This window comes from Miscanthus floridulus, unplaced genomic scaffold, assembly GCF_019320115.1.
Source record: "Miscanthus floridulus cultivar M001 unplaced genomic scaffold, ASM1932011v1 fs_837_1_2, whole genome shotgun sequence".
Lineage (NCBI taxonomy): Eukaryota > Viridiplantae > Streptophyta > Magnoliopsida > Poales > Poaceae > Miscanthus > Miscanthus floridulus.
The window spans coordinates 23,908-40,000 of NW_027097334.1; the positions used below are offsets into that span (position 1 = coordinate 23,908).

The 16,093-nt window shown below is 44.3% G+C and overlaps 1 protein-coding gene across 1 annotated transcript; it reads right to left on the bottom strand.

Annotated features, from left to right (window-relative positions):
• Nucleotides 1–4,648: 4,648 nt before the first annotated feature.
• Nucleotides 4,649–7,236, bottom strand: LOC136533282 (F-box/kelch-repeat protein At1g22040-like). The gene is made up of 2 exons (XM_066525841.1): nucleotides 7,077–7,236; nucleotides 4,649–6,344 (listed from the first exon to the last, which is right to left on the bottom strand). The coding sequence occupies exon 2, from the start codon at nucleotides 6,277–6,279 to the stop codon at nucleotides 4,900–4,902; it is 1,380 nt and encodes a 459-aa protein (XP_066381938.1). The 5' UTR covers nucleotides 6,280–6,344; nucleotides 7,077–7,236; the 3' UTR covers nucleotides 4,649–4,899.
• Nucleotides 7,237–16,093: the final 8,857 nt, after the last annotated feature.

Consider the following 16,093-nt stretch of genomic DNA (forward strand, 5'->3'; position numbering starts at 1 on the left):
GTTTTGAGCTTGACCTTCATGGTCACCGACCACTCTCCATAGTTGGTGCGAGTCAGCGTTGGTCAACTGGTGTCGCTGACCTCCTGTACCGTGCAAACAACGACCTCCGGTCGTGGCTGGGCAGCCACAACAGTCCCATTGATGTCGCCCATCTCTGAATTATCCGTCATTGCTAGCGGTTAGTCCGGCAACGGCGTTCGTACGGCTCTGATACAACTTGTTAGCCCACAGGATCATCGGCTCAGGTGAGTCGACCACTCACCAGTCTTGCCGACCACGGCCGAGCACGACCGAGGTTGTCCGACCACACACACTACGGCTAGAGGTAGAAGAAGAGGGAGAACAGAGTATACACACACAGTACAAGCATCAGCGTTGGTCAGAGCCCTGTATAGGAGATGGCAAAACTAAACTCTCTTTGTTGAGTTGCAGTGGGAAACTATATATACAACTCTATCCATCTAGTCCTAGTATAACGCACATGCTGCAACAGTAACTAGATAACCCAGCAGGACTGACTTCTGCGCCTGTCCCTGCATGTGGCTACAGTCCGGCAGATGAGCCGTTCGGCGCCTGCCTCTGCAGCGGCTACAATACCACAGCAGTAGACCTTTTCGGCGTCGTCTTCCCTTGCTGTGTTCACACAAGAAAGCAGTAGATTATCTAACACCATAGCGCACACAACCGATTGCTCTGGATACACACGCATGAGTAATCCATGTTTTAAACACCAGCTGGCCAGATCTCCACGCCGCCAACTTCATTTCATTGACTTCATAGACGCGCTGACATAAGGAATATTCATCTTATCCATGCTTGTCGTAAACGATCGTAAATTTCTAGCTAGAATAATATTTTTCTCTCACATAAACCAGCTAGCAGTACTTCTTCACGAACCAGCCAACCGAACAGGCTGATATAGTGTTAGGTAATCTCAGCCGAAAGCAAAGATCAAAATATCAAATTGATGATTCTTGGCATGCCGACATGAATGTTTCAAGCATGGATAAGATGGATCGAGAGAAGTCTTACAAAGTTACGGGAAGGAGAAGTGCAGTGCGCTGACTGATGATTTGTGCAGAAGTGAGAATAAGCCAGTCCCTCGACTAATGAGTTCGTGGCGTCAGCATATATAGTCGTAAGTCGTGGGATCAATCCGATGGCTGCGAATTAAGTCCTAATCATCGTCAGTGCTTGGTAATCAAATCTGCACGTGTGAAAACATTAGCCGTAGGCCATTTTTATGCACCTGTGCCCGAGGACAGATCGAGAACGTGAAGCGCCTTCCACCGCAACAAACGAAACGACCCAACGGCACGGACTCGGAGAGCGGGAGAGTGGCAGCGCGGGGCCCTCTTCGCGTTTTCAGTGTGCCCGTCTATGCCTTCCGGCTTCCGCGCCGCCCAAGCAACCAAGATTCTTCGCCCCCTTGTCAGTTTCCTCTCGCTTCTCTGCTTGCGTGCCAAGCCTACGCCCGGCTCTTCTCAACTCGAGCCTATAAAAGAGCGGGCACGCGCCTCAACTCCTTCCCCGCAAACTCACAGGAAGCGCGCAGCTGAGCTACCTCTGTCAGCTTAATCGACCCAGTTCAGTTGCAAAGAGGAAATTTCAATTAGGAGAGGAGCAGGTCATTTGCAATGGCGTCCATGATGGGAGGAGACTTCGTGGAGGCGTACGTGCTCAAGAACGCCTACAAGCGGTGGCGGAGCCAGAAATTTATGGCTGGGTATGCCACATGTATAAAATTTCGAAGCAGCCAGCAGGGAAAAGGGCAAGGGCCGCAGCCCGCAGGGGGCGACCGGTCGAGCCGACGAGGGGGAGTGCAGGGGGCGAGTCGACTAGAGTGGGGGACGTGGCGAGGTGCTGCCCGGCAGTGCCGGTCATCGGAGTAGGGGAGGTGCTCCGTGCTCAGGGCCGTCTCGAGGAATTTGGGGCTGGAGCGACGATAAATCAGGGCCCTAAAGTTTATATAAGTTGTATGGCTAATAAAATTAAATCATAGCTTCAGTGAAATATATAAGTTTAACATGTATTATAGACATACTTTCACTTAAATTTATAACTTTAATATGTATTCTTTTGTACCATACGTAGAAATACAGTAAAAATATTACTAACCTCAAGAATCATATTCGGCTCGTTCGGCTGGTAGGTTATCAGCTCGTTTTAGCTTGTTTCAGTTTATTTTCTCTCACAGAATAATATTGAATTATCCGAAATAATCTAAAATCTATTGTGCAACCATCAGCCGAACACGCCCATTTTCTATTTTTGAATTAATTTAAATAAATTCATAGAGTTTATATATATATAAAGTCAAGTCCCATGCCTAAGAGCCTGTTCGCTGGTTGGTTTCTGGGCTGATAAGCCCTGCTGGTGCTGGTTTGTTGTGAGAGAAAAACACTGTTGACGGGCTGATAAGCCCTGGCAGAAACCAACAAGCGAACAGACTGTAAATGTCTAATGTCTTCAGCCCTTCACTCTAATTAGAACAAAAGAAAACACAAACAAATCAAATCAACCGACTACAACATTAGTAAATTATTAAATTAAGAATTTGCTAGCACGTCAGGACTCTATAGGTTTAATTAACTTACCTGTTCCAGCCAGTCCATGCACACAGAGTCACAAGCAGGCTAAGATCGGAAGGTACTAGGCAGGAAGAGGACACTCAGTAGACGGGGTCGACGCTCAGTTCTTGTGATATTGCGGCAGATGAATCATTGAGTGTAATGCTTCGGCTTGTGGGGCACGGGCGCGGCGGCAGATGAATCGTCAGCCAGTCAGGCACACGGCAGGCAGCAACGCGCCGTGAAGGCGCATGCGAGCAGGGAAAGGGGCGACCGGCAGGGTCGACCGAGCGACGGAGTCATGGAGATGTATTCTGGGGCGTCGTTCGTGGGCTGCCAGAAACTTTTGTTGTATTGGACCTTCGAGTGACTCTTCCAAGATACGTATAAACCTATGTATTAGTGTATATTATATATATTAATTTTATTTTCTCCCAAATCATGGGTATGCCAAGGCATACAGGCATACCCCTGCCGCCGCCCATGCCTACAAGGACAAGCTCCAGCGCTTGGAGGCCGCCGAGGGGAAGAAGAGCAAGCAGGGCCCCGCGGAGGAGGAGGCCGCGAACGGCGGCGGCAGCAGCAGCAGGGGAGGAGGAGGCCTGTTCGGGCTCATAAAGAAGAAGCAGGTGTATCCCAAAACCGCCGCTTCGTCGGCGGCCATGGAGACCGGTGATGGAGCCTCTTCTTGAGTGTTCCGCTCTATGATCGCCCGCAGTCAGTGGTTTTGAGACGGCGCGGCGGACGAAATGCTGTTTATTTCGCACGCCGGGGGACGATTCTCTTGTTTCAGTTGTATAGATATATATACTCTTTATACTCGTCATTATCCCTACTCTTTATTATACTAATTACTGAATATAAACACCTAATCTTCTCAAGGAGAAATACAGAAATGAAACATCGTCTAGTCGTCAACCTATCTATTTGGCGAACCTATTGCAAATAGATGGCTGTACCATATTTAGCTTAGGCTGGCTTGAGATCAACAGGACACGGCCGGCTTCCGGAAACGCGCAGTTTGACCTCTGCAAAAGCTTCCAATTTTGTGCCGGCCAATGGGAGCATGAAACCTGTGTTTTTCTATTAAATAGAATTGATTCCTATAAAATTTCTAAGGTCGAAGCATGCCCAAGTGAACAGATCAATAGAAGACCATCCCTCTCACGCATTGCGGCACATACACCTCGAGGCATCGCTCCAATCGTCACGCATGACATTCGACCGGCGGCGTTTGAAGCGAGTAACAAAAGTTGTGGACGCCATCGAGACGTGTGGTCGTCCCATAACGGTGGCAACCGAGCGCAATTCGCCCCCCATTTCTGCTGACGCGGCGTGCGCTTGGACTTCCATTGCACCAACCAGAGTGAACAAACGACAAGTGCCGTCCGTCCGTCCGATGCATTTGGCACGCAGGTTGAGACAGCTGAAGCGGCTTGCTTGTTCAGAGAATGAAAGAAAAATGGCACTCGCCAAAGTCGCCATGCTTGCTGGCAGATCCGGATCTGCACACCATGCTCTCATGCTTGCCGGACAACGGGTCGGCATCAACAAACCATGGTGGTAGTTGTAAGCTGGAACCGGAAGTCACGGGGTGATTCTGCTGCCACATGTTGGCATGGATGCTTGGATAGGATATGTAATGCAGTATAAGGCGCAGAAACGGATACTAAAGTCATCATTTTTTTTTTCTCTCGAACCCACAGGACTCCTGCGCACTGAGAAGGTCACTGGGAGTACAAGATAGTTGCAGCCTTGCAAGTGTCCACTGAGAAAATGAAGAAACTTAAGCCCCTTTGGCACGGCTCGTCCAAAACGGCTTCACCGATGAAGCCAGAAAAACTGGCTTTTTCCGGCTTCTAGTTCATTTTAACCCCGGCTTACAAAACGGCTTCACGCTACAGTGCCTCGATTTGCGTAAAATAGATGAAGCCGAAGCCAGCATAAGCCGTGCCAAAAAGGCCCTTAGTATCATCAACCATATAAGACACGGCTTGGAATGGAATGAAGGATCATCAACCGCCTTGGAACGGATTGATGGATCTCCCAGAAGTAAATCAGGATCAGAAACATGTTAAAAGGAAACTAAAATTGATCACTGTACATTAACATGTCGATCGTATGTCTGTACACACTGTGTCCCAGCAACTGAGTTAACTTGTACAGTTACACATATCTGTAATTGATCTCTTTCCACATCAAATTAAACGCTTGTTCCCCACACACACACACAAAAGACAAAAACAAAAACTATATATTCTGTTGGTTATAAAACGATGGTCTATGATATTACTATATGCGCTACAAAGTGTAACTTGTGACCCACATTTTAAACATCTAGAACCTGGCAGCTGACGAGCTCAGCCGTCCCAAAGTTCTTAGAAGACACAGTGGTCCATACCACATTTTCTTCAGATACTGCGTTATCTGAGTTATTCTGCACTACAGCCTGCATAACTTGAAGAGTGTTGTTCGCCGCCTTTGTTATAACATGGAGCCTTCCACGGAGACCGGCGAGTAAATAAGGAGCCTCTGCGTCAGTGAAATCATAAACTGGAACTTGGGGCGAGATAGTTACCCATGTGTCCTCTTCGGAGTTGTATCTTTTTATCTGACCACTGTCCAAAGAGCTGGAAGGCTCCAGGGTGTAAAGTTTGTCATCGATCACAATACCCAATTTTGTGCCTGCCTGTCTTGCTGGCCAACCATCGCCGAGACCATCAGGCATCGTTGACCAAGCATTCAGATCTGGGTCATAGATCTCACCTCCGATGTCAAAAAAGAATGGCCATGAGTACAAGCTCTGAGGAACATACAGCTTTCCGTTGTAGGGTGCCATTCCTGTGGCGATAGGCTTCAGCACATCGACCAAGAAGGCTGTGGGGAGTACCTGTGCTTTTGCGAAAGGCATTTCTGGTAGCTCACTCCACAATCCAGTCTTGGGATCAAACGCCTCAGCTGAACGCAGAGGAAGCAAACCATTCCGACCCCTACTGACTCCACCAACTACATATAACTTGCCATTCAAAAATGTTGCTTTGCAGAAAGCCCACCCAGTCATCATTGGGCTCACTTCCTGCCACAAATTTAGAAAAGGGTCGTATCTCCAAACGCAGTTCAGGGCAACAGCTTTGGAAAAACCCCCAATGACATACAAGTAACCTTCAGCAACACCCACTGAACAACCACAAAAGGGCATCTGGTCCAAACTGTTCCTGCGCCAAAACAAGCCCCTGACGAAATCAGCAATCCTAATGCTTGATCCCACAACATTCCACATCTGGAACCCAGAAGATGCCGTCCTATTGGATTCCTCCTCATTGACAAAAGAAGGCATCGGTGGCAACCTCTGCCATTTCTGAAACACTGGATCAAGGCCATACCAGTGGAGCTTGTTTGCCTCAACTTTGGTCAGTACATACAACCATTCTTCACTTACGCCAAGCTCTCTTCTCAGCTGAGAAAGTTCAGAACCGATGATTGCTGCCTTCCAAGCTCGGCAAACCATCTTCAAATTAAGGTAATGGATCCGCGGTAACCTTGCCAGAATCTGGAGTGAGAGCTCGTCAGGAAGAGTCGGGATAATCCTTGGGTTTGACCCATACTCATAAGTAGATACCTTCACCCTCTTATTAGGATATGTCCCAGATGTCTCATGCTGATCCATAGACTTAGCCGTAGTACTTGCCGCACTTAGAATGGAGCCCATCTGAACTTGCTTTCTTCAAACCAAATAGTAGAAGCAGTCTTACATCTCTAATCCATCAATAGTTGCTGAAACAGGGTTTGAAAATAGGAGCTCTATGAGCTTCAATATAAGTCTGAGATAAATATAGTAGCAAAGCTCAAGTCTAAAAATGTGATTAATATGCCACAAACATTTAAAAAGCGTCATAAAAAGGATTTCCAACAAAGCGAGCAAATACTTGAAAATGAACACATCCTGCAAACCCAAGTTTTTGAGAAAGTCAACATCACTGCCACACAATGTGTGTTCACAGGTTTGCCAGTCGCATCATGGCATTTGGCCCTAGGCTCCAACTCCACAGGTCATTACTGAGACAATGAGGGGCAAATCCCCACATACACCAATAAACAAGAAATAGATTGTAACCATATGGAATGTTGGCTTTGGCAACATTGAAATAAGAAAAACTATCAATAGCATATATATATTTCATTTTATCGACTATCTCTGCCCCTATGTAGGGACTCTAACCCCAAAAATCTCAAGCAGGACCATGAATTTTACTTCAAAATCCCCATCTCCCCCAAAGAAAAAGAAAATCCACCCACGCCGGTCCTAAAATTCATGACCCATCTAATCTAATAATAGCAAAAGGGTCGAATTTGACAGCGCAAGTTACGTGTTCTGCCAAACCTAAACAAGGCGGCTAATTCATCGATCCCAGAAGAAATTAGAAATTACAGATGATCTGCGCGAGGCCTAGAATGGTTTTCCATGAATCGGACGAGAAATTGGATGTTGACCGTGGTCGGGCTTACCGGGAGGAAACGCCAGGACGGATCTCCGATGGGGCTGGAGGAGCAGAGGAGAGGGCGAGCAGACAGCAGCAGATGATCCCGGGTAGGGGTAGAGGCGTAGAGCCCGTGGCGTCGAGCGAGCACGACCCGTGTCAGCAGGTAGCAGAGGCAGGCACGCAAGGTAGACTTTTCCTCCGAGCCATTATAAAAACTAGCAGGGAGCCCCGTGCTTTGCACGGGCAATAGTGGTGAAAAAAAGTTTGTATTACGTTTTAAAAAAAATATGTATAGGGTGGTAGTGCTTATTAACGGGTGTAGTACTGTTCACCATACCCGTTAGCGTTTACAAAAAAAACACGTTACTGTTCACCGACGTTGTTACTGGTTACGAAACCCGGTACTGTACCCGCGACCCGTTACTGTTTATAAAACCCACGTTGACTGTTACCAGAACAGTGGTATGTGAGAGCGGTCGGAGATCCCAGGCTGCACGTCTTTTATATATATGTATAGATTTCTAATTCCTTCTCTGTCATAAAACCCTCGTGTAAAGTTTTTAGGTCCCGTGTGCCACTTCCGTGAGGTTAGAGTACGACGGCCGGTAACAGAGGGATACGATGACCGTTTTACTCATGTGTCTATTTGTCAGGAGCAGAATTTTGTTCTTGCTCTTGACGCCACAAATTTGACAAACCAATTACACAGATTCAAAAAGAGAAACCAGAACAACAAATTTAACAAACCAGTTACGAAAATTTCACAAACCATAACAGCATTTCACAAACTAGTAGACCAGACCATTGTTTTGGTCATGACATAGACCAGACCATTGTTTTGGTCATGCACAGACCACTGTTTTGGTCTTACAAAATGCAGGATCTACATGAGTTATAAAAAATCTGGAGTTTTGAGTCATCCCACAGACAACAACTAAATGTCAAGCTTCATTTTCTTCTGGTACCCATAGCAGGACTATCTAGAGTTGTAGATATCTTGGCTCTTGTATTCATAGCAGGACTGTCAAACTTCCTTTTCTTATTCACTGCTGTCTTGGGTCTCCCTTTGTTCTCAGTTGTGTTGATATCGTCAGCAGTGTTGACATGCTCAGGTTTTGACTCCAGGCTAGCAGGGAACATAATACTCAAAGGCACAGGCTGTAGGCTTCCAGTTTTTGGCTAGTTGGAGTCTGTTCCAGATCTTCTAAAGCAAAAAAAAGTATCGGATTAGTTGACTTATAAACCTATAGTACAAGGAAAATGTCAAGAACATGAGCCTCCGTATTGGTTTTCTTCAGTGACATGGAAAGCTTAATGTAGTGTCTAACCCTATGGCATCATAAATTAGTTAGTGCCTTGGTTTGCTTAGGAGTAAAAGCAGTACCTAATAAAAGCTAAACTAGGTGGTGAGATGAAGCTTCTGTCAGATAAAGTGAATAAATTATCACATGTACTTATCAAGGAAACTTCTATGATGAATAATCAAGAGGAAACCCTGAAGTCTGAGGAAAAGGGTGCTGAGAAGGTAACACTGCACTGATGTCAGTTACTAGACATGCTAACTTTTTTTTGAATAGCTTACAAGGTTTGCATTATACATTTCACATGTAGATTCTCACAAACATCGAGGACATAAAAAGGTCTATACTCGAGAGAGATGCTGCTGTAAAAATTATAGAGAATAAGGCATATGAAAAAAAGAGCAGAGGAGCTCACAAAGGAGTTGGATGAGAAGGAGAAAGAATACCAGGTATGTAAAGGGTGACATCTTTAAATGTAATGTACTCAACGTTTTAAATCGCAAGCTATCAATTTTAGCGTGAGGCTGTCCTGGGCGCTATTGGCGCTATAGCGAACGCTATAGCGGCGCTATGGCTCCGCTATAGCGGCAGCTAAATGCAGCAGCGTCAACTGACTGCTCACGCTATAGCGCCGCTATTTGCACACTATAGCGCGCTATTTGTTTACAATTCCAGAAAACATAAAAATCTGTCAATCACTCAATCCTCAATCACTCAATGTCTCAATCTGATAACTCATAACTCATAAGTCATAAGTGATAACTGATAACATCCACCATAATAACCATAAGAGCAAAGTAGCAGATAGCCAAACAGGCAACATAACCACATGAGGTTCATACATGCAAAGCCAAACAATCATAAAGGGATTGAACTTTAAAGTTTAAATGCATAAAGCCATAAACTCATGAAGTACACACTTTGCATTCCACATCCACAGCACAGGCAGAGCAATGATCTTGATCATTCAGCCTCAGAATCAGAACTATCATCAGAAGGCATATCATTGTCATCTTCTCCATCAGAAGATGAAGCAGATAACTCCTCATCCTCAATAGTAGGGATCAACCTCTTTCTCTTCCTGTCCCTATGTTTCTGCAGGTTACCTCCCTTCCTTTTTTCTTGTCCTTAAGGTGCAGCTGCAACTCCCTGTGATGATGCTCCAGTTTCTTCTCCTTCCTGCTATAGATCTACTTCTGTTGGCTCAATACCAGTGATCCACTCATTCTCTTCATCTTCTAAAGCATCAACAACATGTTTCTCAATGGGATCTTTATCCTTGTCCTTCTTTTGCCTCAGCTTTGAGTTGAACTTGACAAACACAAGATCCCTCATTCTATCATGAAGCAGCCTGTTGCATCTCTTTGTGTGGACCTACATAGGTTTAATTTTGTTATTTCAATAACAAAAGAGGATTAAACTTGAAGAATTGCATAAATGAACATAGAAATTACTAATTAGTAATTCAGATTCATACTTGTTCATACGAACTCCAGCATCTCTCACAAGCTGATGAACTGCATGTCAAACTTAGAATTCTCGCAACTAACTTTCTGAGGTTTGGTGCACTACTTCCATGATTCAGCCACCACTTAGCTAAATTACAAAAAACAAAGTATAATGTAACATATAAGGTACCAAGGCCAACAGAAAACTCAAAAGTTTTAAATTTTCATTTTTTCATACCTGGCTCAAATTGATATGTTTGCACTGCCTTTTAGCAATTTCTTTGCCAAAGGATCCTTCAACATCCTGAAACAGTTGAAGCTCTTCAATAATCTTGTCCTACATGTCTTCATTCGGAACAAGCTTCGTAATGCAAGTTATTACACCATCTCTAAATGATTCATTCTCCTCTATAGCCAACTTGTTTTGATAATAATAGAAAGGGTTCAAGTAGTAACCAGCCCTATGCAAAGGTGTCTTCAGCTTACTGTCCCACCTTTTGTCAATGATGTGAAAAACTTCCTCAAACTTGTTCCTGTCATTGTTGAACCTCCTAGAGATCTCATTCTTAGCTTCTACTAGACTCCCATACAAGAACCCCATTGCTGGAACATCACTGTCCATTCTCCTCAATATAGTAGCTAATGGCTCAAAGTAATTAACAACAGTCTCAACTCCTTTCTAGAAAGTTTCAGATCTCACAACCTTGTTTGCTTTCTTCCCTTTGACACTATTTAGGTAGCCTAGTTCATTGAGCTCATCCTCCCTAAAAAGCCTCTGCAATTGCTTCTTGTTTTCTAGCAAGCTCTTCAAGTTGAGATAAGTAGTTGCAAACCTTGTAACACCACACCTTACCAAATCTCTAGAAAGAAACTTCCTCATCAGGCTCAAAACTCTAGTATGGGCATATAGAAAAACAGTCAAGCACTTTGCTTTGCTAATTGTTACTGCAACTCTTGGCATCTTTCCTATATCTTCCAGCATTAGATCAATGGTATGGGCAGCACAACCATTCCAAAAAATAGAGGGATGCTTTGCTTTCAACAAACTTGCTGCTGCCTCATTGGGTCTTGCATTGTCAGTTATAACTTGAACTACATTTTGCACCCCTATTTCCTCAATACATCTATCAAACAGTTCAAAAATGTACCTACCATCTTTCTTCACAGCCAAGCAATCCACCGAATCAAGAAAACAAACACCATATGCACTATGAACTACCAAATTCATCACACCTCTACCTCTCTTGTCTGTCCAAGCATCTGTCATTACTGTACATCCATTTAGCTCCCAAGACTCTTGGTGAGACTTCAATGACTCCTGCACTTTCCTCTTCCTTTTTTGTAAGAATTTCCCACTCATCTCATATGGAGTTGGCCCTCTCAAGTTCCTGCCAAAGTCTCCAATAGCCTCAAGCATAAGATCAAAGCTAGGAAGTGTAACCGTGTTGTGTGGGATACCTGCTTCATAAAAAAATTGGCATATGTACTCACATGCTCTATCCCTTTTCTCTTCCCTTTTTTTAGTTGATAGCTTGGATTGGACCTTTTCAGCAACACCAGATTTGCCCTTCCTTGCAGCAACTATTTCTTCTGGTATCAGTTTACAGTACTTATCCATAGGACCACCTAAAGAAGCACCTTTGCTTGTCACCTTCTTGAACACAATAACTGAATTGCCATCTACATCACTGCGTTCCTCTCCTTCAGAATGGCTCAAATCAACTTCAGCTCTATCCTCTTCTTTCTCCCTATTCTTCCTTTGCTTGTAATCCAACTTCTTTGACAGCAACTTAATCATTTCTTCTTGCACATCAGATGGAACTTTAGTATACTTTGCAGCACCACATTTAGAAACTTTACCAAGGTGGTATTTGATTCTGGTTATTCCACCATGATAAGTTTTGCCACAGTAGTTGCACTTGAGAGAATTTTTCTTGTTCACATCTGGCATTGTGCAGTGCTTCCAAGCTGGGTCAGATGCTTCAGCAACAGTATCATTTGATTGCTGGCCTGTGGATGCAGTGCTAGATAAGCCTACAATAGACACACACAGATTCAAATCACTGACTGTATAAGATTTTTTCATTGAGCATTATAAGTTTATAACTGAAATCACTAACTTTATAGATAATCACTGATTGCATTAATGATGAATCAATCGAAATCAGAAATTCAACACATAGACATAGCTACAAAATTCACTTGTATGTAGGTAACTATCATGGACTGTAACTAGTGGACACTCTTCAAATAGTTTCTGCACTTAGTCTCACGGCCTCAGCTCAGCTACAAAATTCAACACATAGACATAGCTAATAGCTCAGAAATCAGAAATTCAGAATCACTAACTTGTGTATAACTGAAATCACAGTATCAAATCTCAGTCACTAGTCACTACTGTGGAGAACTAGAGATTGGAGAAGAACAGGGCCATAGGGGAGAAGAACTTGCCTACTGTTCACGCACTGCCAACTGGACTTGAATTGATGTCCCTTGGAGAAGATATTGTTGGGCGTGACTGCGCGAGGTTGCTCGCCCGTCGCAGCAACTATAGAAGCTCGTTGGCGGCCTCAAGTGACTGTCGTCGCTGAGCCGCTGCGCTCGCTCGCCGCCGCCGACGTCGTGCAACCGCCGCGCTCGCCTGCCACCGCCGTCGCCTAGCCGCAGCGCTCCTTTGCCGCCACCGCCATGACCCGTGAAGCTGGGATACGATACGAGTGTAGTGAGTGTCGTGACCCATGAAGCTGGATGCTAGGGTTCAGGGGGTCAAGCCAAATTGGACCGGGCCGGGCTGTTCTTTTTTTTGGTAATGACCGGGCCGAGCTGTTCAATTTGGCAATTTTGGGACATCCAACAATAGCGGCTGGTTAGCGGCGCTATGGCGCTAAACGCACTTAGCGGCGCTTTAGCGCGCAATAGCGGCAATAGCGCGCATAGCGCAAAAATGAGCAATTGTGTCGCGCCAGTTCCTGTGGGCTGCTATAGCGCCGCTATATCGTCGAAATAGCGCTCTATTTTTTTGTGGGATGTACTAAATATTAACAATTTAACATATAGCCTCTTGGTTCTGTGTACTCTAGGATATTAAATTTGTTTTTGCCCAGGGTGTGCTTGCAGGAAAAAGTAGTGCAAGCGAGAAGAAATGCCTTGAATATTAGCTTAGAGATGCAAAAGCTGCAGCTAGAGATGCAGAATCTGGACTAAAGCAGCTAGCCACAAAAATAAAACATTCTGAAAAGGAGTCGAAGGAGAAGAAAGCTCTGTTAGTGTCCAAGCGCGATGAGGCTATTGCAGCTGAGAATGAGCTGAAAACAAGGACAAAGGACTTGGATGGTATCAAGGCAGGGGGAGCAGCAGCACAGGCATCACGACGCATTGACATGACACCACATTGATCAAGGCAGGGGGACTTGGATGGTATCAAGACAGGGGGAGCAGCAGCACAGGCATCAGGCACAATCATATGACATGACACCACATTGACATGACACCACATTGATCAGGTATATGTGATAGCTATAGTACAAGGAAAATGTCAAGAACATGAGCCTACCTGATTAAAGCTGCTGAGGCAGAGGATGAGCTCTTTGATTTCTTAGAACCTGTTGTTGTTGTTTTCCTCTTATTTCCAGCAGCTGCTTCAGTTGTGGGAGATGTACCAGGGGGCAAATCAGGGAACACCATTCTGGTAGGAACAGGAACAATGCTTGTTTTAGTTGAGGCTAGGGTTGCCTTTTTCTTCTTCCTTTTAGGTGGTCCCCTGCAATAGACAAATACAAAATGTCATAGCTGTTAAGTATGTCACATACAACCCAACACAAAAATCTAAAACAAAGAATCTCACCTATCAGCAAGCATTGTTGTAATGTCTGCAGGATCTCCATCTTTACAAGTGTACCAGTGATGCCCATATTCATGGCAAATAGGGCACTGGTGCCTGCCGTTATTGCCTTTGTTGCCACCTTCAGCAAATCCTCTGAACCTTGTCTTCCTTCTACCAGCAGTTGATTTGAGAAGAGGTGGATGCATGAAGAAGCCATGATCAGATTTGGGCCACATGGACTTATCAGGAATGGCAGGGATGATACCCTCATAAGCTGACCTGAACTTCTGCACTGAGTAGTAGTTGTCCACATGGTCTTCAATTTTCTCTCCTCTTATGCTAGTGATGTAGGCCAGTGCATGCTTACATGGTAGGCCTGAAACCTGCCAAGCCCTACAAGTGCAAGTCCTTTGGTCCAAATTCACAACAAATCTGAAGCTTGATCCTCCTCTTGCACACAACTCTACAATGCCATCGCCGCTAGTTATGACATCAATATCTAGGTTCCTGCTTTGCTCCTTCAGCTTGTCCACAATGTGTGGAAGTATCTTTCCCTGCATCTGCCTTGCAATCTTCCTTTTGTGGTTCCATTTGATTAATAACTTCTGTCTGATTGTATCAAGCAAGTCATCCAAATGCCTGCCTTTTTCACCTTTGATCTAGTTGTTGAAGCTTTTAGCTAAATTATTTGTGACATAGTCTATCTTACATGTGACTCCAAATTGACTTCTGGTCCATAGCTTCTTATGGTTCTACTGTAGATAAACCATAGCTGCTGGCTTAGCTGCTGCCATTGCTGACCAGTGTTTCTCAAAAAGGTATGAGTTCCAACTGTAAGATGATGCCCACAAATGATCATCAAACACCTGTTCATAGAACCTTTTCTTAAAATTTTGAACAAGATGCCACATACACTCGTTGTGCTCTACATTAGGAAATACCTCACTCACACCGGCCATCACTGCTTGACCACAATCAGTACAGAAGGTCAGACCTAGTGGACTCCCTATAACATCTCTTAGTCTCTCCATGAACCATATCCAATTCTCATTTGTTTCTGAATCTATGACTCCAACTGCAACTGGATACATCCAGTTGTGCCCATCTACTGCACAGGCTACACACAGTTGACCTCTAAACTTGCCCGTGAGAAATGTACTATCAACTGACAAGTATGGCCTATAGCCTTGAAGAAACCCATCAATACATGGCTTCATGGCAAAGAACAGTCTATTTAACCTAATCTTGTTATTAATGGTATGATGATCAATAACTACAAAGCTACCAGGACAAGATTCCTCAATTTGCAACTTGAACCTATACAGATTGTCAAAACGGGACCTCCAATCTCCAAATAATTGGCTGTGAGCTAGTTCCTTACCATTATATACTCTCTTGTAAGGCACAACCACCTTGAATTTATCCTTGATCCTCTTATGTAGCTCCATAGCTGACACCCTGGGATCCTCAAATACCCATTCCTTCACCTTTTCACAAACCCAAAACTTGGTTGCACACTTCACTTTACCACCTCTTCTTGTGCTCTGACACTCATGAGGATATGGGTTCTTCTTCACCTGCAAATATGTCACACCAATTATAAGTAAATCAACAAAAAAAAGCAAGATGGCAAGAGTTACCTTCACTGTTGTCTTGTCTGCACCTGTAGATGCAAGAATCCTCCACCTACATCCATCAATTTTGGCACTACAGTAGACCCTATACCTTCCTGGATCACTCTTCTCTATGTTAAATTCAAACTCATTTCTGATTGCATGTGTAGCCAAAGCCAACTTAAAACAAGACATATTTTCATAGATGCTGCCTACTGTCATTGGTGGGTCATTTTTGTCATACACTATTTCAGGATTACTAAGTGGGACTTTATCTTTGACCATTTCATCTGCCTCATCCTCCTCATAGTCATCATCATCATCATCATCAGAATCGGATTCCCATTCAGAGTTAGAAACAGGTACATCCTCCTCAAATGCATCAGTACCCTTGGTCAGTGGCTCTAATTCTATGTACATGCCCTCCTCATCCACACCCATGTGCTCATTATGTGGCTCAGGATTGTTTAGGTAGTTGTCATCATCAGTGGTTGTTGCCGTTTGAGAGGAAGCTTGTGTTTGAGTGGAAGCTTGTGTTTGGGTTGGTGCTGGTGTAGGCTCAGCTAGGTTACAGGCTTGCATAGAGGAGTTAGGCATTTCAACTAAATCATGCCATAGTGGAATGACTGCTGTATCAGTACCCATAGGATGGTAAGCAAAGGTCAACAAGCAGATCTTGGCACTAGCATTTTTGGAAAACATAGCAACTAAATCATGATCACTGCTGACTTTGATGTTGGACTTGGTTTCACCACAGTAGTAGAACATGTCAACAATGTCATCATAACCACAAGGGTACTTATCCACAATGTCTTCGACCAAATCCTTGAAATTTATTGTGTCAGCATCCACAACTG

Bases quoted from the DNA above. Each gene is read 5' to 3' on its own strand.
- LOC136533282 (XM_066525841.1), bottom strand. From the start codon at position 6,279: ATGGGCTCCATTCTAAGTGCGGCAAGTACTACGGCTAAGTCTATGGAT.